Here is a 26,288-nt window from a genome sequence, read left to right as displayed (position 1 = left end):
ACATGGAGGAGGGAAGGCGGAAGGGGCGGGACCGGGCGCAGACGCCTGAGCTCGCCCACCCGTTCACCCTAAACCAAGGGCACGACGCTCCAGGGAAGCCTGGTTGTTGACCGGACTGGATGCGAGGCCAGCGGCTGCTCAGGAGACTTCGCAGCAGGCCCGAGGGGAGGCCGGCGCGGGTGGGGCGCGGCTGGCCAGCGCAGACTGAGGGCCCAGGCCCCGCGGGCCAGGAGGCCAGCCCAGAGGGCCAGTGCGTTTCTCCACGCGCAGAAGACAGACCACGGGGGCGGCGCCACTTCAACGAGCAGCAAGCGCAAGCTCCCGGGAAGGGCCCTCACCGTGGCCGCAAGCCGCACCCGCACTCACTGGGGCTGTGGGGTTCCTGGGCAGCGTCGGGCCCAAAGAGGCACTTGAAGGGGCGCAGACGCGCGTCGCGCAGGGCCGGGGCCAGCGTGTCGGGCAGCCAGGCAGGTGCTCAGCCCTGTCAGGGACACCCTGCCCCTGGGCCCGGGGCCCAGCGCCCACACAGCCCCGGCATGGAGGAGCGCCCTGGGGTGGGGCTTCCTGGTGCAGGCACAGGGCACGGCGGGGGCCAGAGAGCAGGGCCAGGGGCGTCCCCAGCAGCAGGGTGTGGGCACGCAGGGGTGGGGGTGCGGGTGTGGGGGACATGGGGGCGGAGCGCCCACCAAGTAGAGAGTGAATCACTCTGGGCTCAGGCGCCCTCCCCGGATCCAGCCTGGTGGGTGTCCCTGTACGCTGAGCCCACGGTGGCCCGGGTGTGGCGAGCTTGGGGGGCGGTCGGCCTGGTGGCTGCAGCCCTGACCAGGCAGGGAGAGGGAGAGGACCTAGTCACTGCCGCGGGAGCCTGGAATGCAGACTGGGAGACACAGTGCGAGGGGAGGGGTGGCAGGCACAGGCCCCCCCCGCGCCCCACCCATGCCCCAGGCCCCTGTGCAGCCTCTCCCGGTGCCTGTTCCTGGCCCAGACGCCGCCCGTGATGAATGCACGAGATGGACAAAGCGCCAACGTCCAGGATCTCCGCCTCGCCTTGTCCTAGAAGGGACCCCGAAGGCGAACTGTGGGTCCACCCCCCACTGCAGGAGCTTCCTGGACGGGGCTCCTCGTGTATTTTTAATAAGGTAATTGTTTTCCCACGTCACTGCAACTTTTGGGCAGTGTCTGACGCCCCTGGGATCCCCGCGCCCCCCCACCTGCCCGCGTCCATCCCCACCATCCCCGGACAGGACTCCCCGAGGAGGCGGTGGGGCCAGGGGTCGTGGTGCAGCTGAGCAGGGGATCCGCAGCCAGCTATGAGGGGGAGACTTGAGAACCAGGGGGCCGGGCGGCCACTGCCCAATGGGCTCCCTCTCGGCTGCTTTTCTGAAATAAAGAGGCGAACAGGACGGACACTTGCGGGAGTGGACAGTTGCCCCAAACAACAAGAGCAATGGAAAACCCGCCTAAGACTGGCTGGCCGGGGCAGGGCAGGGTCTGGCTGCTGGGACACCCTGCCCCCGAGGAAAGGTGGCCTCTGTGTCCAGCGGGGCGCGAGGGGCCAGCGGGGCAGGCCAGCAAGATGTCCCCTTTGCCGTCGGCCAGCGTGGCCCTGGTCTGCGCTGCAGCTAGGCAGGGGTCCTTGTCTGCCAGGAGTCCCTGTGCCTGCTGCCCCCGCTGCGAGCCCAGTGGCCACCGAGTGTCTCGCTGCCCAGCAGGTGTCTGCTCCGGGCCTGCCGTCTCGGCCTGTCTGCCCGTATCCTCCCCAGACGAGTCCCCAGCGGCAGCCACCGCGTGGCCACCACCGCCTGCTGCGCGTGGGAGGCTGTTCCCGAAGAGGAACACTCCGGCCGGTGCCGGGAGGCGTGCCCTCGCAGGGGACGGACGGCAGGGCCGGGGGCCGGCAGAGCAGCGCCCACGTGGGCTCCGAGTCAGTCTGGCTCCCGAGGCCATCCTGGCCCTTCACCTGGCGCTGAGGCTGCCTGCCCCCTGGTCCTGCCCCAGCGGGAAGCAGGAGGGAGGGAGGCGGGAGAGGCCGCGGGTTGCATCGGGCCCCCAAGGGGACCCGGGCTTCCACGCAGTCAAGGGCAGAGAGAGAAAGGGGCCGGGGCGCCGGCCAGCTCCCGGGGACCCGGGGGCACTGGGGAGGGGGAGAGAAGGGGACACCGCCGGCTGCTGGTTGAGGCCCCGCGGGTGCGCCCGGTGGCCTTCCCGAGCCACCCCCAGTCAAACGGGAGCTGCCTGGCAGGGGGCCCTGGCGGTGAGGTGGGGGCGGGGGGGGGGGCACCAACGTCAACGCCCCCAAGCAGTCAAGGAAAATGCCTTTCCAGATTTCTCTGCTCCTGCCCAGTAATCTGACTTCGGGGCCGGGGCCACGGCGCGCAGCCTAACTGGAGCAGGAACTGGGTCACGGCGCCCGCGCCGCTCACTCCTCGGCGGCTCTCAGAAGGCACAGCCGAGGGGGAAGCCAGGTGTCCAGGCCCTGCGCCCGCCCCCAGCCTTGGGACACCTGGAGTGCCCCGCCCGGCCCTCCCCGGCCCGGCCCCCTGCTCGGCCCCACCTCGCAGGCCGCTCGCCCCGCCCCCCCGCGGTTGACCTGGGCTCCGCCAGCCGGACACCCGCGTCCATGACAACTTGCACCTGGAATGGCCGTCCACCCTCGGGGGTCAGACGCCCGCGTGATCCCCGCCTGCCAGCACCCGTCCGGGCTGGGCCGCCTCGCGGCGGGGGGCTGAGCACACAGGGGCAAGGGCCCTGCTGCACAGGGGGCCCCTCACCTCCAGCTGCGGGGTCCCCGGATCGGTCCCCGCGAATGGGGATCCTTCGTCCCAGAGCGGGCGAGCACAGCGCCTCGGAGCCGGGGGGGGGGCCAAGTCCTGTGGCTGCTCCGGCCCCCGCGTCGGTGCTTCGGGGCGGCCACGGCGCGCTTTCTCCGGCTCTGGCCGTGGGCTGGCATCTGCCCCAACCCCCTTCAGCAGCAAACCGGCCAGCCGCTCGGGCTGCAGAGGGGCCTGCTTTCCAGGACTCCCTGGCCCCTGGGCCCGGAGCAGGCCGGCACCGCACAGCAGCAGCTCGTCCAGATGCCCCTCCGGCCAGGAGACCCCGGTGAGAGGCGCCAGCACGGCGCTGTCCTCACACCTCTGCCTCGGCCAGCGCGGCCGGCCCACCCCGCAGCTGCCTGGCCCTCCAAGGGGACCAGGCGTGGGACTGGCCGCGCACCTCTGTCCAGCCGACCTGCCCACCTCCCGCTGCCCACCACTCGTCCCACTGCTCGGCAGGCGCCTGGGCCTGGACACGCGGCGACAGCGGCCAGTGACCAACACCCAGAGCCTGGTGTCAGGCTCCCTGCTGCGAGTGCCCGGCGGACACTTGCCCCTCCTCATCCTGTCAAACAACTTGAAGACATGTTCACTTCTGGGAGGACATCACACTCCGGGTCAGCCTGGCCTGTGCACCAATGCCTGGCCTCAGGGGCAGCCACACACGCTGCTCGGCAGGAGCCACCCCCGAAATGAGTCCCTCGGGGCCTGGGCGCAGAGCCCCTTGCAAGGACCACAAGGGACCCGCAGGCAGGAAGGGGCTGGGCGGCCCGAGGTGGGGCGGGATGGTGGCCACCAGCCACCGTGGCGGTGTCTCCAAGGCAAAAAGCACCAGACTGGAAGGGACAGAGGGCACCCTGCAGAGCCCAGGGGGCTGGCTCCCCCCGCACTGGACGGTCCACCTCGAAGCCTCCCGTCACCCTGTGCTGCCTCTACAGCAGGGACTGCGCCTGGGAGAAGCCCCCGTCCCACTCCTTCCACTCGGCCACCCTGTCCTGAGTGGGTGAGGGGCGCAGGGCCTGGGCTCCGTGTCCATGGGCCACAGAGGCCCGGCTGGGCAGCGCAGAGGTGACCACTGAGCCACGAGGCCAGTGCTGCTCTGGTCCAGGGCCAGGTCAGCCCTGAGGACAGGCCCCAGACAAAGCTCAGGCTGCCCTGGATGAGGCCACGCCGGGGGGGTGGCCCGTGAGGGCAGCTCTGCCACAGCCGCAGGCAGGTGAGGAGACGCCACATGGCAGCCCCGCTGGCCTCGCAGAGACGGGGGCTGGGCAGGAGCAGGAGAGGGGTAAGTGACCTGAGTGGCCCATGAGGGAGGCAGCGGAGCCCAGACCGGAGCCGGGCGCCCTCCTTGCCGGCGGGCAGCTGGAGAAAGCCGCCTTCAGAACCGGCTGGCACTGGGCAGAACAAAGGATGCCCTCAAGGCCGGGTCCAGGGGCCCAGGCGCACCAGTCACCAGCGGCCCCGGCTGCCCGCCCCACCCCACTGGCCCGGGAGGGCCCCCAGACACGGTGGCCGGCCGAGGCCCGCGGGACCCCACATCCCGTGGCCAGTGGCAACAGCACCCCCTCTGGCGGGGACGAGCAGACACATGTGGACGCCGCTGCACCCCACCTGGATGCTGGTGTGAGAAGAAGAGCTGAGTTTTTAAGAAAGGACTTGCTGGGTGAACTTCTCCCACAATAACTGATGACATGAGACACATGCTGGGGCGCCTTGCTGCAGCCCCCCAAAGCGGCTCCAAGCCCGGGGGTGGGGGGAGCCGAGATGTACAAGACAAGGCCTGCGGCCAGGCGCTCGGCTGCCCTGCCCCCTCCTGCCCACAGGCTGGACAGCGGAGGGGTCCCGGGGCAGGGCCGGGGCGTGCCGCGGGGCGGCGCGCGGTGGGAGGCCCCGGAGTCTACACCTGCCGCTCTGCACCGCTGGGACCCTAAAGCTACTGCGCATCAACAAAATCGTAAGGCAAGAATCACAGCAGGGTCAGATGGCAATTTTCTACCGGCTGACTTTCACCACAACCAACAAAAAAAGCAGACGAAGGAGAGGGACGCCCGGCCCCGTGCAGCACCCCACGCCCCACCCCGCCTCGCGCACCCCATGCACCCCGCACACCCCCACGCCGCTCACCCTCCCCATGCCACCCGCAGCCACCGCCCCGGCCTGGATTTCCCGCCAGGCCAGCCCTGTCTTGCTCAAGGTCACTGAGGCCCAGGCCGGGTCTGAGGACCGGGCAGGAAAGGAGCCACCGCCGTGAGGGAAACCACGCCTGGGCGAAGGGGCCGTGCCGCGGGGCAAGGCCGGCCCGGCCCGGCCTCCCAGACACCCCAGAACGCGTCCCACAGGGCTGGCAGGACCAGGCTCAGCTCAGCCAGACACACAAGGGGTCCCCAGATCGGCACACAGGCCTGGAACGGTGACGGGATGAGCCCGGGAGGGCGAGGGCGACCCCCAGACGGCCTGGCAGTACTTGGTCCGTCCGCTACCGGGAGGCCACGGCTCCTGCAGGAAAGGCTGCGCGTCCGGGTGGGCCAGAGCCACGGTCCCGGGCAGACCACAGGGGCAGACTCGGGCGTGTCTTGGCGACGCCGTTTTTCTGACACGGCCGGTATTTAGCACGACCTGCTTGCTGTGGTTTCTACGCCATCCTAAATGACACGCACGCTCACACCAGGGGAGAGGTGAGTCAGCCAGGAGGGGGTGTCCACACGGCCCCCACAGCAAGGAGGGGGACAAGGCTGGAGTGGGGGCGGGGCCGGGCCGGGGCTGCCATGGTCCAGCTCTTACTTCTGAGTCAGTCACTGCCCTGCCAGTGGGGCAGCAGGACCGGCAGCCCCACACCGCTCTGAACTGGGCCCCGCGTCTTTGCCAGCCCCGCAGCCGGGAGGGCCCGGACCACCACAGGCAGCACACAAAGGGAGCAGAGGCGGGCGTCCAGCAGGAGGGTCCCCAGATAGCAGGCGAACCCACTGGATGAGCTTCACCCCCCAGAGGGCAGCCGGGCAGCATGGCCCCTGGACAGGATGGGTGGGAAGTGTGGGAGGGGCTCAGCCGTGAGGTCACCCCTCCAGAGGACTGGCCTAGCACGGGGCCTGCTGACAAGATGAGGCGGCACCCACCTCTGGGTCCCCTCACGCCACAGTCCTGCAGGAAATGCCAGACCAGCCGAAACGCTCCACACACACCTCTGAACCACCCTATGCACCCGCTGAGAAGCCTGCAGAGCCCGACCGGGAGCCAGGACATGGCTGCGGGGGGCCAGACAGGGGCCTCGGGGGACGAGGGCCGGTGGGCAGTGAGGTGCCCATGGGCGGCCTAAGGGCCGGGGGATGGCGTTTCCCATGTGCTGGAGTCTGTTACCCATGTGCAGACCCGCAGAGCGGCACGTGGCCAGCACAGATGCACAGCTGGGCACAGGGCCGCCCACCACATGCCTGCCCTGATGCCCTGCCACCCCCAGCCCGCGGGGCATCAGGGGCCTGTGAATTCACGCACATGAAGCCCGACCTGTGAAAGTGCCCAAGCGTGCCTGCGGCTACAGCGTGTGGCGCCTCCCGGCTGGTTAGTAACCTCAGAGCAGCCACTGCCTCTGATGACGGTGGGCGCTGTCTGAGAAAGGAGCCTTCGGGAGACAGAGGGTACTTGGGGATTAAAAATAAGATCAAGAAAACAAATGAGGGCCTCCCTGGTGGCGCGAGGGGTTAAGACGCAACCTATGAAGCTGTCCGCAGCCTCTGCAGCACGAGTTTGATGCCTGGCCAGGGAGCTGCCCACAGGGCGCAGCAGACCTCTCCCGTCTGCCCGCTGCTCCCCTCAGCAGTGGGTTTCAGTGGATCTGCCTGTTCTACTCCCCGCTCTGTCTCTGGTGAGTCCTCTCACCCCCACACCTCTGGCCTGTGCCCCAGTTCTTGTACGCATAAATAAATCCTAAAAAAAAAAGAAAGAAAACAAACTTGACCAATGACTTGGATGAGGGAAACAGATGCTCTCTCTCTGCAGAGGGCAACAGCTGAAAATGGGACAGAGAATCAGGGCCTGGGTCAGAGCCCTAAGAGAACAGAGAAGCTCTGGAGGAAGATGGGGGTTGTGGGGGCTAAACCAGCAGAAAAACGCAGCAGACGTCCCTGGGCCCACACTAAAGGCCCCAGACAGGGGAGGGGGGTGTCCCGCGGCATCACCCTGACTCAGGAGCGCCACCGCGCGGCAGCCCCAAACGCTCCCAGGAGGCGTGGACATCCGAGGCAGAGGCGGAGCTTCTATACCCAGCTGAGCTACCACAACAAAGCCTTTCAGTCCGGCCCACAGGGGTCGTCGGCTCCGGTTCTCAGCCAGTCACTGTGGGCGAAGGCCCGGGAACCGGGAGGAGGGGCCGGAGGTGGGGGGAGTCTGACAGGAAAACAGAGGCAAATTTGAGGCAGGACTTGAGGAAACGTCTCGGCAAGACGAGCACTGACGCCATGACAAGCTGGAAGTTGTACCAGAAAGGAAAAGCAGTCCCAGTGGCTCATGAATATTCATGAGCCCAGATAATGTAAACATGCCAGGATCAAACAATAAACGGAGACCTGACCCTGCTGCGGGAGGCGGGAGGCAGCCACTCCCCAGAGGAAGGGGTCTGAAGGTGGCCTTGGTCTCTGCAGGCCACACCGACCATCACATGGCCTGACACGCAGACCTGCACAGCCAAGCTTGGAGCATAAGGGCAGCGTGTGAGCCTGACGCCCAAGCACCAGCAGCCGGTTCCCTGAGGTGACACAGGCCCAGCCTTGTTCTGCCCTCACACCCTCACTCCAGGCAAATAGGTCATGAGTGAGGGGAGAGGTCACCCCCACCGTGCGCCCTCGCCCCGGGAGGCCTGCTCTTCCTGCAAATCAAATCTCTCAAAACTCCCCTCAGAAAGAAGTGAAGGCCAGCCTCGTGCAGATCCCAGCGCACAGAAAGCGAAGTCGAGACTGCCCCAGAGGCGGGCTGCAGACGAGCGTCTTGGGGCAGCAAGGCCATGCGAGAGCCCCTGGCCAGCCAGGGACAGCAGGGCGCGGCCCCGCCCCGGGCTGGGGAGCCCCGAGGCCTGGGGACACTCACGGGAAGAGCACGCAGCACGAACCAGGCATCCCCTCCTCCCCAGGATGGCCCTGGAAAGAGGGCACCTCCACGCCCCGGACGTGGGGCCAGCCTGTGGCTGCCACAGCACCCTCCGTCCCCGGGGCCGGCCCCAAGGCTGCTGGCAAGGGCCCCGGAGCCACCGACACGCTGGGCGCCAGGCCTGGGCGGAAGCAGCCCCGTGAGCCCCAGCAGCACATGCAACCACACGTCGCGGGGCCCAGTGGGCAGTGGGCGCGAGGCTGCAGGCAGCTGGGGAAAGGCTGCCGGGCCAGCTCCCATGAATGAGCGAGCGCATAGCCTGGAGGAGACGCCAGCCTGGGATGGGCCGCTCAGCAACAGGACGGGGTGCCACCGGCCCTGGCTCTGCAGAGCTCAGGGTGCCCCGTGACCCACCATGCACAGCTCGAAGCAGCACAGAGACCCCGAGGCCAGCCCTGCGGCCAGCTGTGCAGGGAACAGTAGAAAGGGCCTGTGGCAGAGACGCACGCCCCACACAGCCTGGATGGGGCTCCCCACCCCTGACCCAGAGGCTGCACACGCCGGGGCTCCCGGCTGCCCAGGACTGACGAAGAGGCACCTGGGCCCAGGAGAGACTGGGAGGCCGGGTGGGCTCGAGTCCAGGGCTCTGGCAACCCCCAGTGGCTCCCAGCTTCGTGAGACAGAGAGGAGGCACTTGGCTAAAGGCTGGAGTGGCCGAGGCAGGAAGCAGCAGCTCCACGTGGCTCTGAGCTGGACGCGGACCCAGCTGGACACAGACCCTGCTGGACTGGAACCATCCCCAGTGGACATGGACCCCACTGGATGAGAACCCCACCAGATGTGGACCCCGCCAGACACGGACTCGCCTGGACATGGACCCCGGCTGGATGCAGACCCCAGCTGGACACGTTTCCCGCTGGACTGGAACCATCCCCACTGAACATGGACCCAGCTGGATGGGGACCCTGCCACACGCAGACCTGGCTGGACATGGACCCAGATGGACACGGACCCCGGCTGGACATGGATCCCAGCCAGACACTGACCCCCAGCTAGACGCACACCCCACTGGACTGGAACCATCCCACTGCACAGATTCCGCTGGACACAGACCCCACTGGTCATGGACCCCGCTGGACACAGCCCCAGCTGCACGTGGACCCTGGCTGGACGCGGACCCTGCTGGACAATAACCATCCCCACTGCACATGGACCCCGCCGGACGCAGACCCTGCCAGATACATCAGCACTAAGTGGGAGTCTTGAGGGGCAGCTCTCCCAGCCGGTCCCCCTTTATGGCACTGACTGAACCCTACTGAGGCTCAAGGCCTGAAACCCCAGAGGCTGGCCAGCTGCGCCCAGGCCTCGGCGTGTGTGTCTGCAGGGTCTGGGCCCCACGCCTGCTCACGGTGGGGGCCCACACCCCCGCCCCCGGAGGAGCCGTGACACAGCTGATTCTGCTCCCGGGGAGACCCACATGAGCCCACACCCCTCCATCTCGGCGCCCCTGCACACGTCCTGCCGCTCAGGGGCCCTGGCAGACGGCAGTCCTGGCAGCCGTGCTGCCCCAGCAGCCCTGGCCCCAGCGACCCCCGGGCAGCCCCCCAGCAGCCACCCGCCACCGCCCGCCAGCCTGGGGGAGGGGCCGCATGCTGTTGTTTTCCTCTTTTACAAAAACACCTTGCAAAATGGACGTCAGGAGAGCACCCCCACCCCCCACCCCCGCAGCGGCCGCAGACCAGCCGTGTCCCGGCTACCTCCAACCATCTCAGCGCAGGGCGGCCGGGCCTCGCTCGTCAGGACACCTAGACCGGCGGCACAGCAGGCAGCAGGGGCGGAGCGGACGGGCCAGCGCCTGCCCGCGGCCCGGAGTGGGGAGCAGGTGCAGGGCCTGGCCCCGCAGCGACCCCACAGATGCGCGTAAAAGCCGCAGCAGAACACCCACCAGCCGGGGCCAGGAGCAGGGAAGGGAACGGCCCCCTCCCGGCCCGCGCCCTCCTCCCTCGGGACACGGGTGCTGCCCGAAGCCCCCGCGGCCGCATGGCTCGTGCACACGCGCTCCAGGGCGTGTTTTTCTGGAGACCTGTCAGCCCAGACCAGAGGCTGCTCGCCCCCACCCCGTGACAGCCCCAGCCCGTGCCTGCAGCGGCGGCCGCGCCGGGAAGACGAGGCCAGCGCTGGCCAGCAGGGCCACCGGGGCCGGGATGGGATGGGGACGGACACTGGCCGGGCCTGCATCCCCGCCAGGGGCGCGGAGACATCGCCACTCACCGCTCCCTCCGGCTCCTCGGCAGCGGCCCCCGCCCTACGGCGCGCCGGGCGCCAGGGGGGCATCTCCTGCCTCGCACACGCTGGCTGCCGCCTGCAGCGGCCCTCCCGGGCAGGCTTCACAGGGAGGCTAGCCGGCCCGACCCCCGCGCTCACATCCCTGCCTCCTCATGTCTCCGGCCCAGCGAGCTCCCCCGAGGCTGCAGCCGGCAGCTGAGGCGCCGACTAAAACACGGCCTGGATACCGGGCGCTGACGTCACGGAAGGGGCGGCCGGTGGCAGGACGGCGGCAGCCCCGGCCGGCCGGGCGGGGCGCGGTGCCCACCGAGGCAAGAGCCGGCATAGACCCAGCGGAGCCTGGCCCGGCTCTGGGCAGGGCACAGGAGGGCAGGTTGGGGAGGGTCGATGAAGCACCCCCACGGGGGGAGCAGGTAGGGGGGCCAGGATGGGCACCTGCAGCCCCAGGCGGAGGCCCCAGCAGGTGGAGGCACCCGACAGACACCCACCCCGGCTCCCCCAAACGCAGCCCCCCTCAGTCCCCTGAACAGCAGCTAATCCCATCCCCCACCCCGTGTCTGAAAGACACGGGGGTGATGGCAGCACCTTGGCCCTGCCCGTGCGGGCTCAGGTGGGGGCGCTCCACACCGGCCGGCTGGTCCACTCAGCCCGTGCTCTGGCGCCAAGGCCCGGGTTCGAATCCGGCCCATCGGGGCCTGAGTCGCTCCTGGAGCAGGGGCCCCTCCACCTCAGGACCAGCGTCTCCCAGTGGGAGTGCCGGCCCCACCAGAGGCCCCCCGCGCATGAAGCAGTTCAGGGACCCACACACGGCCCCGCTGCCCTCGCCCGGAGCACTGTCCTCTGGCCTTGCAGAGTCGCTGGCCCCAGTGGGCACAGAGCCCCAGCTCTGAGGCCAGCCCCGCCCAGCACCCCTCCCTCCAGCCCATCCTGCCCGCTCGGGCCTCTGCGGGACTCGACACCAGGCTGCACGGGCCATTTTTATCAAAAGCCTGTTTTAGGTGGAAAACTAGCTTTTCCAGCTTGTTGTGGAGAATTCGAGACAAAGCTGGATGAAACAGGACCCTCTGTGAGACACACACGGCCCTGGGAGGGCCGGGCCCAGCGGCCGGGGAAAGGTGCATGGGCACCAGCCAGTGGGCCTGCAGGTGGACCCAGGCCGGACCCCTGCAGCCCAACAGGCCTCTGCTGGTCACCCCGAGCCCCTCCCCTCGCTCCCTTCCACTCCCAGGTGAGGGGCTGGAGGGGGCCACGGGGGCGGGTGCTGACCCCCAGGGGCCACCAGCCGGGTGCAGGGGAGGTGGCCAGCGGGCACTAGCACACCCCGAGCTCTCTGAGCCACACCCCCGCCACAGGGGAAACGGAGGCAGAGCTGCCGTCCGCCCGCTCCCTCATCGCCATCCCGCACCTGCTTGGACGTCCCAGCGGCTGGAGACCTCCTCTGCGCCAAGGTGGAGCCCCAAGCTGTGAGCAGGGACGGCCTGTCACCCCCGCCCTGTGGCCGGGCCGGGGACACAGCTGCAGCCAGAGCAGCCCAGGATGCTCTCCCTCCCCAGGACGCTCTCTCACAGCTGACCAGACTCGGTGAGGCTCAGAGGGTCCCGGCCTCACGGGTTCTGACCCAGTCCCTCCTGCCCCCAGAGGGTCCCGGCCCAGGTACTGGGCCCCAGCCCCAGAAGCAGCAACAGGCTGCACCAGCGGCACAGAGGCTACCGCAGCGGGGGTTGCCGCTCACGGAGGGCCAGCAGCAGGCTGGGCAGGGGCCACCCGCACCGGCAGCCCGAACCTGCCCCACACGGGCGCCTGGAGCTGCTGCCCCAGCGCCGGGGCCTGGACACGCCAACCTCAGGATATACATTTGGTCCACTGGCCCCAGAACCAGGCAGGCCGTGCCGTCAGGGCCAGGGCAGGCTCGGGGGCCCTGGAGAGGACCCTGCAGCCTCCTTCCCACACCTGTCCCTGAGCACCGCAGCCACAAATGCCCTGACTCGCTGGTGGAGCATGAGGGCCAGGACGGGGGGCTCTCCCCTCCCTGCCGCGCCAGCGACCGTCCCGCAGGCACACGGATGCCCATCCGTTCCAGGTGTGGTCACACCCCCAGCCTCCTGCTCTGCAGATAAGGGAAGGGAGTGGCTAGCTGGCCACAGGCTTCCAGATGCTGGACAGGGTCCCACTGGTGGAGCACGGCCGCAGCCTGGACTCCCACCGTTGCCTGACACCACATCTCCCCTCCCAGGATGCCTGCTGGGGTGTTGCTCCCGTGGCCAATCCCTGCCGCCGGCCCATGGTCCCCAAAGCCACCGCCTGGCAGGTGCCTAGAGGCCAAGTCAGGTCCAGAAAGGGTCAGCTGTCGGGGAGGGGCGCCAACTGGAGCACAGGCCACGTGTGGCTGGAGCGCGGTTCTCAAAGCAGATGGTGGTCAAGGTGGGGCCGGGACCGAAGCTCGAGCCTCGGTCACTGGGACTCTGCAGTGGCCAGCCCCAGCCTGAGGGCCCTCTGGTCACCTCGTCAGCATCAACTGGTCTGAGAAGACTCCTACTGATGACAGGAGACCCCGCCGCCGCATGTGCATGCCAAGGGCTTAGCAGCCCCATGACGGCAGCAGGGACCAAGACATCTAAGCTTATCATCAGGTCACAGGAGGAAACTGTCACCTTAATGAAAGTGGGAAGTGGAGACCCGCAGCAAACACACCTGGGGGAGGAACGAAAGTGTCCCCCAAGGTCTGGAACCAGCAGGGAGCCTGTGACAGCTGCTCCAGCCCGGCACAGCCGCGGGAGAGCCGGCCAGAACCATCAGGCAGGAAAAGGAAGAAAGAGTATTAAATTGGAAAAGAATAAATAAAATGCGCTCTCTTCACAGGTGATAAAAAAAAACACTTGTGACTCCACAAAAAAAAGTTGCCAGCACAAATATACGAATTCTGCACAACAGCAAGGTAACAAGCCGGTCCACAAAAGCCAGTTGCATTTCTAAACAGGAGCAGCAAACACGCAAAAAAGAAAATGAGGAGAACGGTGCTATCTACCACAGCAGCAAAAAGAATAACACGCTTAAAAATAAACCTGCCAGGGGGCCTCCCCGGGGGCGCAGCGGAGGAGCGCTGGGCTGCGAAGCTGCCCACAGCCTCTGCAGCGCCGGTTCGATCCCCGGCTGCTCCCCGGCCACCGGAGGAGGGTCCCACATGGCGCGCAGACCTCTCCTGCCGCCCGCTGCTCCCCTCAGCAGTGTCCTTCGGTCCTTCTGCCTGCTCTGCTCCCCGCTCTGGCTCTGGTGAATTCGCTCACCCTCCCGCGCTTCTGACTGTGCCCAGTGCTTGTATAAATAAATAAATAAATCTTTTAAAATTTTTTCTAATAAATAAATAAATAAATAAGCAAACCTAAGAAGGTAAATTCCGCACATGGGAACTGTACGGTGCTGGAAGAAACTGGAAACATAAATAAAGGGAGACGTTCTGTCTCCGCATCAAGGCAAACTGCTGAGTCATCCATGCTGCCCAACGCCATGGACAGAGGCAGCGTGGTCCCGATCAAACTCCCATGATTTCTTCACGGAAGTAGAAAAACAGATCCAGAATTCATCTGAAATCTCAAAGGGTCCTTCTTGAAAAACAACCAAGCTGGAGAACTCACATTTCCTGACTTTAAAACCCACCACCAAGTTACAGTCATCAAAACCGCGTGGTACTGGCAGACAGACTGTGGCACGGAAGCGTCCACCAATGCCCTCACGAGAGGGTCAGAGGGTTTCTGACAAGGTGCCCCGACCACCCACTGGGGAAAGGACGGTCTCTCCCCCCGGCGGTGCTGGGGAAACTGGACTCCACGTGCAAAGAACAAAGCTGGGCCCTCACTGAGACCCCACACAAAATCAACTCGAAGCAGCTCAAGGATCCGAAGGTAAGATCTGAAACTATGAGGCCCCTCGGAAGAAAACATAACACGAGAGATCTGTGGGGCGGCTCTGTTCTTGGACGTGCACAGGCAACAAAGAATGACCAACTGGACCTCAAGGACATGTTTAGATTTTGTGCATCAGCAGCCACGATCAGGGTCCCACCGGTGGAGCACGGCCGCAGCCTGGACTCCCACCGTTGCCTGACACCACATCTCCCCTCCCAGGATGCCTGCTGGGGTGCTGCTCCCGTGGCCAATCCCCGCCGCCGGCCCATGGTCCCCAAAGCCACCGCCTGGCAGGTGCCTGGAGGCCAAGTCAGGTCCAGAAAGGGTCAGCGGGCGGGAGAAAGTGCACGTCCCTCGGCTGAGGGGTCACCGCACGACGCCCAGGAACTGAAGCCCAAGGGCGGAGCAGCCTGACGTGCACGGGGCTGGGGACGCATGAGCACTGGTGGACACTCAGCATCGCCATCGCCAGGAGCCGATGGAGACACGAGCCTCCGACTCACACCTGTGAGGGCAGCCGCCGCCCAGACGGGAGATCACTAGAGACCCGCGCAGGCAGGGGAAAGCCCAGTGGCCCGTGTCCAGGCCCTTCCTTCCCAGCAGCCCCAAGGCGGAGGCGCGAGAGGCCCCTCCTGGTCAGCCAGGCCGCCAGTCGCCATGCACACAGTGGGACATCACGAGGGCACCCGAGGGGGCTCCCCGGCCCGCACCCACAGGGCAGCCCCGAATGTGCTGGCTGCAGCCCAGGCCACAGACCCCACACCAGCCCCACCAGGAGTCACCGCAGGAGGCCAGGCCAGGAGCAGGGCAGGGAGCCCTGCCGGGGTAGAGCTGGGAGGGGCCGCACAGCCACCCCGCAACACGCAACGTCAGGGAACCGCAACATCGAAACGGCTAGGAGAGCGACTCGCCAGCTGGGCGCAGTGAGAAAGTGGGGGAGAGGGAGCGGGGCCCCAGCAAGGCGCTGCGGACGGACGTCAGGACCACCGCGCAGAGGCAGGCCCGGGCTGGGGCCCCCAGGAGCCCTGCAGTGTGCCCGCTGCGGTCAGTCGCCCTCTTTAAAGCCGGCAAAACGTGACACTGAATTACGTGCACTTTGCAGAATTGTTGCCCCGCAGCACTGACAGCCTGCACGGAATGTGCTGGAAGGGTTTGGTGAAAGTGAACGCAGCCGGGCCGGGCCCCTTCCAGCCCGACACCCATGTCCCCAACTCCCACTCCTGGCACCCGCCCATCTCTGGTCAGGGCCCGGGTCCTGTCCAGGCCTCTTGTGACCCCCAGGCGCCGGAGGCTGCTGCTTGCACGCCCCCGCCCCTGCACCCCCCACCCTGGCTCTGGTCACGTGCGGACCAGGGAAGCCCTTGGCGAGCTGAAGGGCCTGCCCACAGTGGCCACGGCCAGCGCTGGCACTGAGCCTGAGGGAGAAAGGCCGGAGAGCCGCCCCAGGCCCCGGGGAGCTCGCTGGCAGCGCCCCGGAGAGCCATCACCCGGTGAGGTCAGGGAGGTCAGCGAACAGCGCAGAGCGCCGGCAGCCCCACAGTGCAGTGGAGTGTTCTCGGCTCTCGGGGGGTCCACCCTGCCCAGACGCCCTGGAGAGCGTTTCGAGGGCACTGCCGCGCCCAGCACACTGCCAGCTCCCCACATTCTCTGCATTCCCCGGACACACCCACCCCTCCCCAAGGCCCTGAGCGCTGGTGCCCCCCCCAGGGCCAGAGGCCGGCAGCGCCCTCCCTCCTCCCCGCCCACTGGCCCGGGAGGGTCAGCCTCACCAGGAGGGGGCACAGGTGCCACCACGAACCCGGCACCCAGCACCGCGCAGCAGCCCGCCCCACTTTGTCACGGGTCCTGAAGACACGGTGGAAATGGCCAGAAACAAAGCCCTGTCCTGGGCCCCGGACCTCTCCAGTGGCCGCAGCTCCACGGAGTGCCCAGTCCCAGGGTCTGCTCCCGCTGGCCCACTCTGAGTCTCCAGGCAGGCTCCACCTCCCCACGCGGCCCTACTGGGCAGTGCCACCATCCTCAAGGCCGGCGAGGACCTGACCCAGGAGTGGCGACAGGCGCCCACCAGGCCCCTGTGGGAAGGGGGCGGCCCTCCCCGAAGCCCGCTGGCTGGGGCCCAGGAGATGGCTGGCGCTGGCCAGCCTGAGAGGCGCATGGACCGCTAGGGTCCTGCCTGGAAGACGGCGTGGGGCAGCCCGGCCAGGGGCCACCAGCCGCACCGTGCAGACCAAAGGGCCAGTCTGAACTGGGGACAGCAGATGACCAGGTCTGGGTGACCACAGCTGGCGTAGGGCTGGGGGCAGTGCTCTGGGGGGCGCAGAGTGTTTCCTGGTGACCCCCACAGGCAGCACAAGTCAGAAGCACACGTGGATGGGCACAGGCGTCTGCCGTGTCACGGGCGGATGCGGGGACCCCTGGTAGCCCCGCCCCCAACTCCATCGACCACGCCCCCAGCCACCCCCCCACCCCGCCTCTCCCGCCCTCCCGCCCCCCAGGCAGGCGCCAGGGACACTCACTGTCCTCTCCGGGGCAGGGCAGGCCGGGCTGCGCAGGGATGCTCGGGAACACTGAGGAGAGAGCGGGCGGGTCAGTGGCCGGGGCCTCCTGGGAGGCGCCCTGCGCTGAAGCGGGGGCCGGGGTGCGGCCACAGGCCCGGGCTCGTTTTAAGCAGGTAAAGGGCATGTGAGAGGCCCACGAGGACCCTGAAGCCGCTAAGGGCACCCCACTTCCTCGCCGTCAGGATGGGCGCAGTCTTTGGAGGCCCCGGGTCGGGCGGCGCCTCGGGGGCACACGGCTCGGGAAGGGCTGGTGCAGCCACCGCGGCTCTTCTTCATCTAGAAGATGCTGCGAATTCGAAAGCGCCAGGCTTCCATAAAGGGCTCCCCAAATTGTGCGGTTCTGCCCTGCGCCTGGAGAGCGATGACCCCACCAAGCCGAGGTGGCCTGGAGCTCGGGCGGCCGCTGTCAGGTCACACAGGCTGGCGGCTCGGGTGGGAGCAGGCGTGGCTGGGGGGCCGGCCCCAGGCCTGGCAGAGCGAGCGCCCCCGTTCAAGGACCGGACGACCACGGTCCGGAGACTCCGCCGAGCTCGAGCAGGACACGCCGGCCCGGCCGCCCTCCCCCGCCCCGCCGCACGCCCCGCTTGTCCCGCACCCCGCCCTGTGCGCCCCGTGAGCCCCTCACCATGGACCACGAGCCCCTCGTGCCGGCGCTGGCAGGCCAGGCGGAAGGCCTCCTCCAGCTCCATCTGGGAGGACACGGTGCAGGGGTCACCTAGGCAGGAAGAGACTCGCTAAGGCCCCTGGCCGAGGCCAGACGTCCAAGGCGGGCCCACCGGAGTGTCAGCCCCCGCGGGGGGGCAGGTGAGCCGGGCCGGCTGGGTCAGGCCGCCCCCAGCGCCAGGTCCATGTCAGAAGCAAGCCCTGAGGGGTATGAGGCCAGTCCAGCCCCCAGCAGGGTCAGTGGTCCCAGCAGGTGGACCTCCTGGCGTGGGCACAAGGACGTTCTTAGTCTGTCCGAGACAGCGGGGGGTGGCACAGAAGCGGTGCTCTGGCCACCAGTCTCAGCCTGGCCGCTGCCCGGTCACCCCAGTGCTGGCCACCCCAACCCCAGCCCTGACCCCGCCGTCCCGCCCCGGCCCTGGCTACTGGTCAGCCACATGGGAGGGGGGTCTCTCTGGCACTACCTCCTGTCCCCTGGTTTTCATGGATGCGTGTCTGACTGGGGGTGGTGGGGACGGGACTGGGGATGCCCCGGTCTGGCCTACTGACCACCCACTGCCCTGAGAAGGTGAAGAGGAGCTGGCCCCCAACACTGAGCAGCGGCTCCGGAGCTGAGCGGGCAGGGCAGGTGCTCCCCCCTGCCCCAAGCACGTGTCCCTGCAGGAGACTGTGCGGCGCTGCCGCCGGCCGGGCCGGAAGCTGGGCTGGGCACGTACCTTCGTTGTCCACCCACTTGAGGGTGAGCGGGTGCCCGGTGTGCAGCCCGCACATGTCTCGTACCTCCCCACACAGCTCCTCGAAGGTGGTCGCGGGGTCCAGGCTGGTGACCAGGAGGTCCCTGGGCAGAAAGGAGCAGACGCTCACCCGCACGTTGAGCCCGCTCACCCCCATTCTCCCCAAGAAAACACGCGGCCCTCCCCAGAGCACTGGCCACAGCTTCCCGAGGCCACCGCGGTGGCTGGGCCTTCCCAGACGGCGCTGAAAGGGGCGGCGGTAGGAAGCACCTCGCAGGCACCAGGTCCTGATCCCGGGGAGGCGTGGGGGGCCCCGTGGCTCAGCTCGAGCCCTGCACACCACCAAGCTCCCCATGCCGGAGGGAAGGGGCCGCCTCCCGCAGGACAGGGCTGGGGGCAGAGTGACGGCCACAGCTGCCCGTGCGGAGCCCGCCCCGAGCCCTGGAGGTGGGGGTGCCGGGCAGCTGCTTCCCCGCAGGCGTCTGAACCCTTACGCGTGCTTAAGCGGGAAATCTCTGTCCACAGGCAACACACCCGGGGCCATCTGGCTGCAGGCGCTGCCCACTGGGTGCCCACCTTGGCCCTGGCACAGCAGCCGGCCGGCCCACAGGCCTTACTCTGGCCACTAGAACCGACCACTGCTGCTCCCAGACCCCCGGTTCTCCAGGGCGTACCCCAGCCTGTCCTGTCTCAGCGGGAGGGAGACAGTCACAGAGGGGCCACGCAGCCCCCCAGCGGGCTCCCGGGGTGTGGCAGCCGCACTCCTGACCTGGCGCTCCTGCCCGGCCCCCGCCAGCCCCTGGCCACAGGCGCTCTGGAGTGGGGGCAGCCAGCCCTGCGCCGCAGCCGTCCACCCGGACCACTCCCAGCCGCTCCTCTGCTCCCCCAGCAACCCTCACGCCCCCCGAGGCCAGGCGGGCGCCGTGAAGCCCAGGGACCGCAGGCGCAGCTGGCCCCCCGGGCAGGCTCCAGGCTCCGCGGGCGGGCGGGCTGCGGCCGTACCGGCCCCTGTCCTGCGGGAGGTGCCCCTTCGCTCAGGCGTGGGGAGCCGGGGGCGACCGCGCACCCTTTGAGGCCGGCGAAGTGGGGCGCCCGGGTCTCCAGCCTTGAAGGGCCCCACGGGACAAGGGGAAGCTACACGGGGACCAGCAGGAGGTTTCAGGAGCCGGGGCTGTGCCCAAGGACCAACAGGCCGCAGGGGTCCGGGCACCGGGCGGGGCGCTTGGGAAAGCACCCACGGGGGAGAGAGGTGGGGGATTCGGGGAACCTGGGTGCTTGGGGCAGAAAGGAGGAGGGGTGCGGGAGGGCCGGGAGGGGGGGGAGGGGGGGCGGGTGGGGGGAGGGGGGTGGGGAGGGGGGAGAGGTGAGGAAGGGGGGGAGGTGGGGGGGAGAGGCTGGAGAGGTGGGGTGGGAGGGCAGAGGGGGGGGGAGGAGGAAGATGAAGCTGAGGAGAGGCCCGGGAGGGGCGGGGTGGGGGGCGGGGGGATGAGCAGGGCAGGGAGGGCCTGGCGCGGAGGGACAGGAAGGAAGGGAGGGGGCCGCCTGCCCAGGAAACACTGGGGGCAGGAGGGAGGCCGCCGCCCGTGACCCCAGCCTTCCAGGGCCGGGGTGGGTGGGGGCCCCGGGCTCCCCACCTTGCCTCCGTGGAACGCTGCCTCCCTCCCGCCCCTGCCACCCGGTCCCCGACCCCCACCGGCCCGGAGGAACCGCTGGGGCTCGGCCTTCCTGGGGCTCAGGGTCGCCTCGGCCGGCGGAACCCCAGGGGCCGCCCAGACGGCAGAGGGCCTCCCCCCAGAACCCTCACTGGCCCACCCCAGGCCAGGGCCCCTGCCAGGGGCCGCCTGAGCACCAGGGGCGCAGGAGCGGGCTGGGGAGCCCCAACAGCCGGCACTCACAGGCCGGGCCGCTCCTCCTCTGGCCGAGGACGCCTGACCGGGCGGAATGCCCAGTGGCCACGCTCACCCCTGGGGCTGCGGCCTGTCCGTGCCCCCTGCCCCGCCGGCGGGGCGGCTCCCGGGGCCAGCCGGGGTCCGGCTCCCCTTCCACACCCCAAGGAGCCGCCAGAGTCCCCCGGTGCTGCGCCTTCGCCCCCCAGACGTCAGTGGCCACCAGGGTCCAGCCCTCCAGGCCACGGCCAACCGGCACCAACCCCTCCCCATCTCCCAGCAGCCCCCCCCCCCGCAGGGGAGGGGAGGGGGGCACGGGAGAGGGGAGCAGTGGGGGGAGGGAGTGGGGGCCAGAGTGCAGGGGGCGGGGTGTGTGTACAAGCGCGTGCAGGGGCGCGGCGGGCGGGGTGGGGGGGTTTGGGAGTTGCAGGGGGAGCAGGAGGGGGGGTGTGTGCAGGGGGCCAGGCGCATGCGGGGGCGCGGGGGGGGGGGGTGGGGGGGGCGGGCAGGCCCTCCCCGGGCTGAGCGCCAAGGAGCCCGGCCTTCCCCATGCCCAGCCGCGCAGGGGCGCCACCTTCCCTTCGCCTGTGCCCCCCCAGCAGGGACGGGGAGGGGGCGACCCCGGATTCTTCTATTTAAAAGGCACCATCGTGGGCACCCCGGTCCTCGCAGGTCTGCGCTCGCCCTCCACGCCCGCGCCGTGCCCCCCGCGCCCCCCGCAGGCCCGGGACCCGACCCCGGCCGCGAGATGCCCGCGGCGACGTTCCCGCGGGCCCCGGCACCTCGGCCCCCCCCCCCCGACGCCCGGGCCCGGAGGCGCCTCGCAGTCCCCCCGCGCCGCGCCGCGCCGCGCCGCGGCCGGGACGCCCGCGGGAGCGCGACCGGCCCCCGACGGCCCCGACGGCCCCGACGGCCCCGACGGCCCCGACGGCCGCGACGGCGGCGCCCTCCCGCGGGCTCACCCGCCGTAGTGCGCCTTCAGGCGGACGCGGCCGCCGCTCCCGTCCATCTTGGCGCCGGTCCTGCTGGGCATGGCGCGCTCCGGCCCGGTCAGCGCCGCGCCGCGGGGGCCAGCGCCCTGGGCCGCGCCGGGCCGGGGCGCCGGGCGAGGCGGGCGGCGGAGGCGGGGCAGCGCGCGCGCGGGCGCCGGGGCCGCGGCCGTCGGCTGGGGAAGTGGCCGGCGCGCGGGCGCGCGGGCGGGGCGGGCGGGGCGCGCGGGGGCGCGCGGGCGGGGGCGCCCGGGTCCCGCGCGCCAGGCCCCGAGGGGCCCGAACATGGCCGACCCGAGGCCCAGCCGGCGGCCAATCGCCCCGGCGGGCGGTGCGGGCGGGGGTGGCGGCACCTGCGGCCAATGAGGGCGAGGCGGGGCCGCCACCTGGGCCAATCCTCGGGGACCCGGGCCGCGGCCCAATGGCGCGCGCGGGGCGCACTACCTGTCGGGCGGGCGCGGCCCACCTGCGGCCAATGGGCGCGCGCGGCCCGGCCCTGCCCGGCAACGCGCGACCCCTCGGCGCACAGGCCGCGGCCGCGCCCCGGGAACGGCGCGGGGCGCGCCCGGCCCGGGCCGGACTCCGACTCCCGAGGCGGGCGGGGCCCTCGGCGGCGGGGGCGGGCAGCCCGCGGGGCCCCGACCGGCCAGCGCGCCGCGCCCTCGCCCCCGCCGACAGGTGCCGCGCGCCGGCCGGGTCCGCCCGGCTGGTTCTCCCGCCCCGCCGACCCGAGATCCCCCCGCGGCGGGGCCTGTCCGCACTCGCCGGGCGCGCCGCCCGCCCGCGGGCCCCGTCCCGGGCTGGGAGCCGGCTTGGCGGGGGTGGCCGGCCCGTTTCTCACCCCGAGGCCCAGTCGGTGCGCTCCGGCACCTGGACCCCTCCCCTGAGAGGTGCCTGGGGTCTGGGGCCCAGGTCGGCTGCTGGCGGGCCTCACCTGGGCGCCAGGCAGGCGCCCCAGACCCGGTCTGCAGCGCCCTCGGCCCTGCCCCTCTGCCAACGGGCCGCCCCTGTGGCCTCCTTGCCCTGCCCCCAGCCGCCTGCCCTCCCGAAGCGCCCTCTGCCACCCCCGCCTGGCCAGCGGTCAGGTTAGCCCAGTCACTCATTCCACACATGCCTCCTGGCGCCTCCTTGGTGCCAGACACCAGGTGACCTGGGTAGCCAAATGGGCACCGCCCAGATGGTCGCAGACGCCACCCTCCCCTGGAGATGGCAGGAGAAGCCAGTGCCTCCCCCCATCCACCAGAGGGGGGCACGACCTTCCAGAGCCCAGCACCACACCCACCCCAGCCGGTGACAGCCCCCCACCCCCGCAGTGCCACCCCCAGGGCTCCTGCAGGCTGCCCTGCCGGCCACAGTCACTGCACCTTTGATGGGCTCCTGTCTGCCTCGCTGCCCCGCTCCCTCTGGTCAGCAGCCTTTAGCCTTCACCTGGTCGCAGACCCCAGCCCCAGCCGCCGGTGCCTCCCAAGACCTCACGATCCTCACTCCGCTCCCGCACACCCTGCAGCATCCCTGGCCCCCCGCTGGCGCCACCCACCCCTCAGCCCCAGCCTGCTCGTGCCCGCCCCTGCGCCAGCCCTGGTCCCAGCTCAGACCTCGGTCTCCCTGTTCCTCTCGTTTCGCACCCCACGGTCAGGCCCAAGCAGACCCTCCTGCGCCGGGACCTGGCCGCAGCGTCTCCTTAGAACAACAGCCCGTGCCCCTGTGTGGCGCCACGCCCCGCTGCCCGGCACTCCCAGGAGCAGCCCACCGCGCCCACAGGACCTGGCCCCTGCCTGCCCGCCCTCCCACCGTCCTCAATCCGCAGCCCCTGCTTTCTTCTCCCCGGAGCTCCTTGCCCTGGGCCCCGAGCACCCCAGGGCCCTTCCCAGTGACTCCTCCAGGCCACCCCTGAGCCGTTCAGAGCCCCAGGCTGTCCCACAGGCCTGAGGGGACTGGGAGGGGCGCAGGGGGCGCGAAGGGACAAGAGGGAGCTGCCCTGTGAGTGTGACCCCAGAAGCCAGTGTGGGAGATCAATCACTGTGCTGGCCCCAGCCGTACCGTCAGCCAAGGGCCTCGCTGGGGGCCTGGCCTGGCATGGGGGGTGGGGGCTGTGCCTGCCGGGGCCTCTGGCATCTCGGTCCTGCCTCAAAGCCTGGTCAGGCCAGGGAGGGCCGTGGCAAGTTCAGGCTGATGCCCACTGACAGCCGCAGGCAGGCCGGGGGTGCGGTCTCCTGGTCCTGGCCGTCAGACACGCCCCAGCCCACGGACACAGCACCCTGGCCACCCAGCACCCCCCTGGCTGGGCCCACGTCCCAGGGAGCCCAAGGGTCGGGCCGGCCTGCAGACCTGACCCGCCACTGGGGTCCTCGGTCCTGGAGCTGGTGAGGGGCCCAGCGGTCAGCCCTCTGGATAGGCTGGGGCTGCTCCAGGAGAGGTCAAGTCCGCTCCCGGCCCCACTGGCTGGAAGGTGGGGGTGTTAGCAGGAAGGACCCCCAAACCTGCCTGCTATGAATAGGTTCTGCCATCTGCCCCATAAAGACAAAACACGCGGGCCTCCCTGTGGCACAAGGGGTGAAGACGCAACCTATGAAGCTGCCCGCAGTCTCTGCAGCACGAGCTCCATCCCCGGCCAGGGAGCTGCCCACAGGGCGCAGCAGACTCTCCCGTCTCCCCGCTGCTCCCCTCAGCAGTGGGTTTCAGTCAGTCTGCCTGTTCTGTTCCCCGCTCTGTCTCTGGGGAATCCTCTCACCGCCCCCCCCCCACCTCTGGCCTGCACCCAGCTCTTGTGTGCATACATAAATAAATCTTTTTAAAAAGAAAGACAAAACTCGCACTTCATACACAAGACCTTTACCAGAAGGAACTTGGTGCACAGAGAGGAGGGAGGATGAGTCTCCCCATGAAACACCCAGTCTCCCCCCCCCAGTGGGTAATGCCCAGCCCACCAGGGTCAGCCCAAAGCGGGGCCACCGAGCGCCCCGAAGCCCGGCCCACTGCACCGCACCTGCTGGCGGGACCACAGGCCTGGGGGAGGGGCGTGGGAGTGGGGAGGGCAGGTCGGGGAGGACAGCAGCAAAATCAGAGCCCCGGTCTGTGTGCGGGCCGCCCTGCCACCTCCCCGAGGGGCTCTGTCCTTTCTGGCTCTGTCCTTCCATGGCCCCCTAGTCCCCAGCCCCCCTAGAAGCCGGAACGGCTTCTTCCTCACGCGTCCCAGCTCCCCCTGCTCTCCCCAGGCCTCCCCCAGCCAACCCTCTCTCCGCAGGCCCAGGCGGGCAGGAGCCCTGAACCTCCCCCACCGGAGACCGCACCAGCCGGGGCGGGTCTTGGGGTGAGCCCTGCCTGGGAGGCTCCCGAGTGCCCCCTGTGCCCCTGCTCCCGCGGTGCCTCTTCCTCCTGCAGGGTGGGCTCCTGGGTGCCCGCTCGCGAGAGTGCCCGCGCCCCGCGAGGGAGGACCCGAGGGTGAGGACGCAGAGGGCCTCATGGGTGCCGCGCCCGTGGGCGCCCAGCACCGGGACGTCCCTCTCCGGCTGCCTGGACGCGGTGGCTGCGGGCGTCCCTGGCGGGGCTGGGGTGCCTCCCAGGGCCAGTGGCTGCCCCGCCACGACCCGCTATCTCCACGGGAAGCCGCGCCGGGCGCGCTCAGCCCCGAGGTGGGGCGCGGAGGCCCCCCTTCCCCCAGCGGGAGTGCTGGTGTCGGCGGGCCGGCGTCCCTTCCCGGCCCCTGCCCCGCGTCTCTGGCGAAGCTCCCCGGCGCTCAGCCACACGGCGCCCGGCCGCGGCCGCAGATGTTTCCTCCGGCGGGAGGCCAGCGGCGCGTCACGCTGCTCGCTCTTTCCGGCGGATGGGGACGGCCGGCCGGGAGCCGGGCCAGGACGGGGTGTCAGCCAGCCGCCCCTCCCGATCCTGCCCGGGACCCCGGCGTGCGCCCCCCAGACTGCAGCCCCGTGGGGGCCAGAGGCCTGACCAGCCCCAGAAGAGAGCTGGGTCTGCAGTCTGAGGTGCAGGGGCGGGGGCGAGGGCTGGTGCAGAGGCCGAGTCCCGGGGCGGGGTGGGGCCAAGGCCCGAGTCCCGGGGCGGGGTGGGGCGAAGGCCCGTGTCCCGGGGCGGTGGGGCCAAGGCCCGTGTCCCGGGGCGGTGTGGGCCAAGGCCCGTGTCCCTGGGGCGAAGGCCGAGTCCCGGGGCAGGCCGGTCTGGAGGGCAGCAGGGGCACAGGCGGGTGGCGGGAGCGCAGAAACCCAGGGGCCGGGGCGGGGGGGGGCGGGCGCCCAAGCCGGACCTCTCGGAGCAGCGGCCGCCCGCGCCTGCGATCCCGTCGGGGCGAGGGCCGGCCTGGGCCCCAGCGACGCGCCGCCCCCCGCCCCGCTGCCCCTCCGCCCCGGCGGCGCGCGCTGGGGCCGCTTCCCGGCCCCTCCCGCGCCGTCGGGGCCGAGGCTCGCGGTCAGGCGCGGGGGGGCGTGACGCGGCCCGGCCGGCAGAGGGCGCCCGCTTGGACCCGCCGACCCGCGGACGGCCGGGGGCTGTGCCCGGTGCGCGCGCCCGGCCTGCGTCCCGTCCGCGGCCCGCGGGGGGGGCAGCGCCCCGGGAGGCGAGGGGCGGCGGGGCCGGCCGGGGCGCCGAGTGGGGCCGGCGGGGCTGAGGCTCCGCGCAGGCGCCTCCGCCCCCGCCCCCGAGGATATTTAACCCCGGGCCTCCGGCCTCGGGGAGGCAGCGCCCCGCGCGGTCGCCATGGCAACGCGGGGCCGCCGCGGGGGCGGGGACGGCGCTGCCCGGCCCATGGCAACAGGTCTGCGGCGCGGCCCGCGGCCCTCGGGCGGGGGCGGCCAGCGCGGGTGCCGCCGCTGCCCGCCGCGTCGGGTTTCAGCCGGGGAGGGACGGGCCCAGGGCCGGGCGCTGCTCGGTCCGGCCGCGCGCTGAGTCAGCCTTTGGGCGGCCCTTGGGGGCCCGCAGTCCGGAGGGGGGAGCCGCGCCCTCGGGAGGCCCGGCTGGCTCCACCTCCTGCGCCGGCTGAAGACCGGGCTCCAGGCTGCCACCGGTCAGGCGGCCCGCAAGCCGAGGTGGACAGCCTGCCCAGCAGAGGCGCCAGGCCCCCCCCTCCAGTGCGGGGTCCCTCCAGGACAGTGCCCCGGCCTCCTCTGCTGGGCCCGGCAGCCAGGAGCTGCACGACGGTCCGTGTGCCCCCGGAGGTGGGGGTGACGTGGGCGCGCTGGCCTGGCTGAGCTCAGCGGGCAGCAGCAGGTGCTGTCCTGTGGGCAGAAGCCAAGCCCTGGGCCCTGGCTGGTAGGAGCCCTCTGAGCTGGCTGCAGGGAGCCCCCTCCTCTGCTCTGGCAGCCTGGGGAGGAGGGACCCAGAGGCCAAGGCCGGGAGCCCCGACGGGCCAGGACTGCACCCTCCCAGGGGCC

General features: G+C 70.4%; 1 protein-coding gene across 2 annotated transcripts in view; it reads right to left on the bottom strand.

Moving 5' to 3' along the window:
* PRKCZ (protein kinase C zeta) overlaps nucleotides 1-20,953 on the bottom strand; it is a 35,199-nt gene extending 14,246 nt beyond the window's left edge. The window contains exons 1-4 of one of the 2 annotated variants that reach the window (XM_037499612.2): nucleotides 20,881-20,953; nucleotides 18,015-18,136; nucleotides 17,261-17,350; nucleotides 16,594-16,644 (exon numbers count right to left, since the gene is read on the bottom strand). In XM_037499612.2, coding sequence (XP_037355509.1) covers nucleotides 16,594-16,644; nucleotides 17,261-17,350; nucleotides 18,015-18,136; nucleotides 20,881-20,951 — 334 coding nt within the window. In that variant the 5' untranslated portion in view covers nucleotides 20,952-20,953. Of the gene's footprint in view, nucleotides 1-16,593; nucleotides 16,645-17,260; nucleotides 17,351-18,014; nucleotides 18,137-18,526; nucleotides 18,545-20,880 lie in introns of those variants that run through there. The other variant, XM_054691302.1, reaches the window with a different exon arrangement.
* Nucleotides 20,954-26,288: the final 5,335 nt, after the last annotated feature.

Source organism: Talpa occidentalis, unplaced genomic scaffold (genome assembly GCF_014898055.3).
Source record: "Talpa occidentalis isolate TD23 unplaced genomic scaffold, MPIMG_talOcc4v2.1 talOcc4.9, whole genome shotgun sequence".
Classification (NCBI taxonomy): Eukaryota; Metazoa; Chordata; class Mammalia; order Eulipotyphla; family Talpidae; genus Talpa; species Talpa occidentalis.
This window is presented reverse-complemented; position numbering and strand designations above follow the sequence as displayed.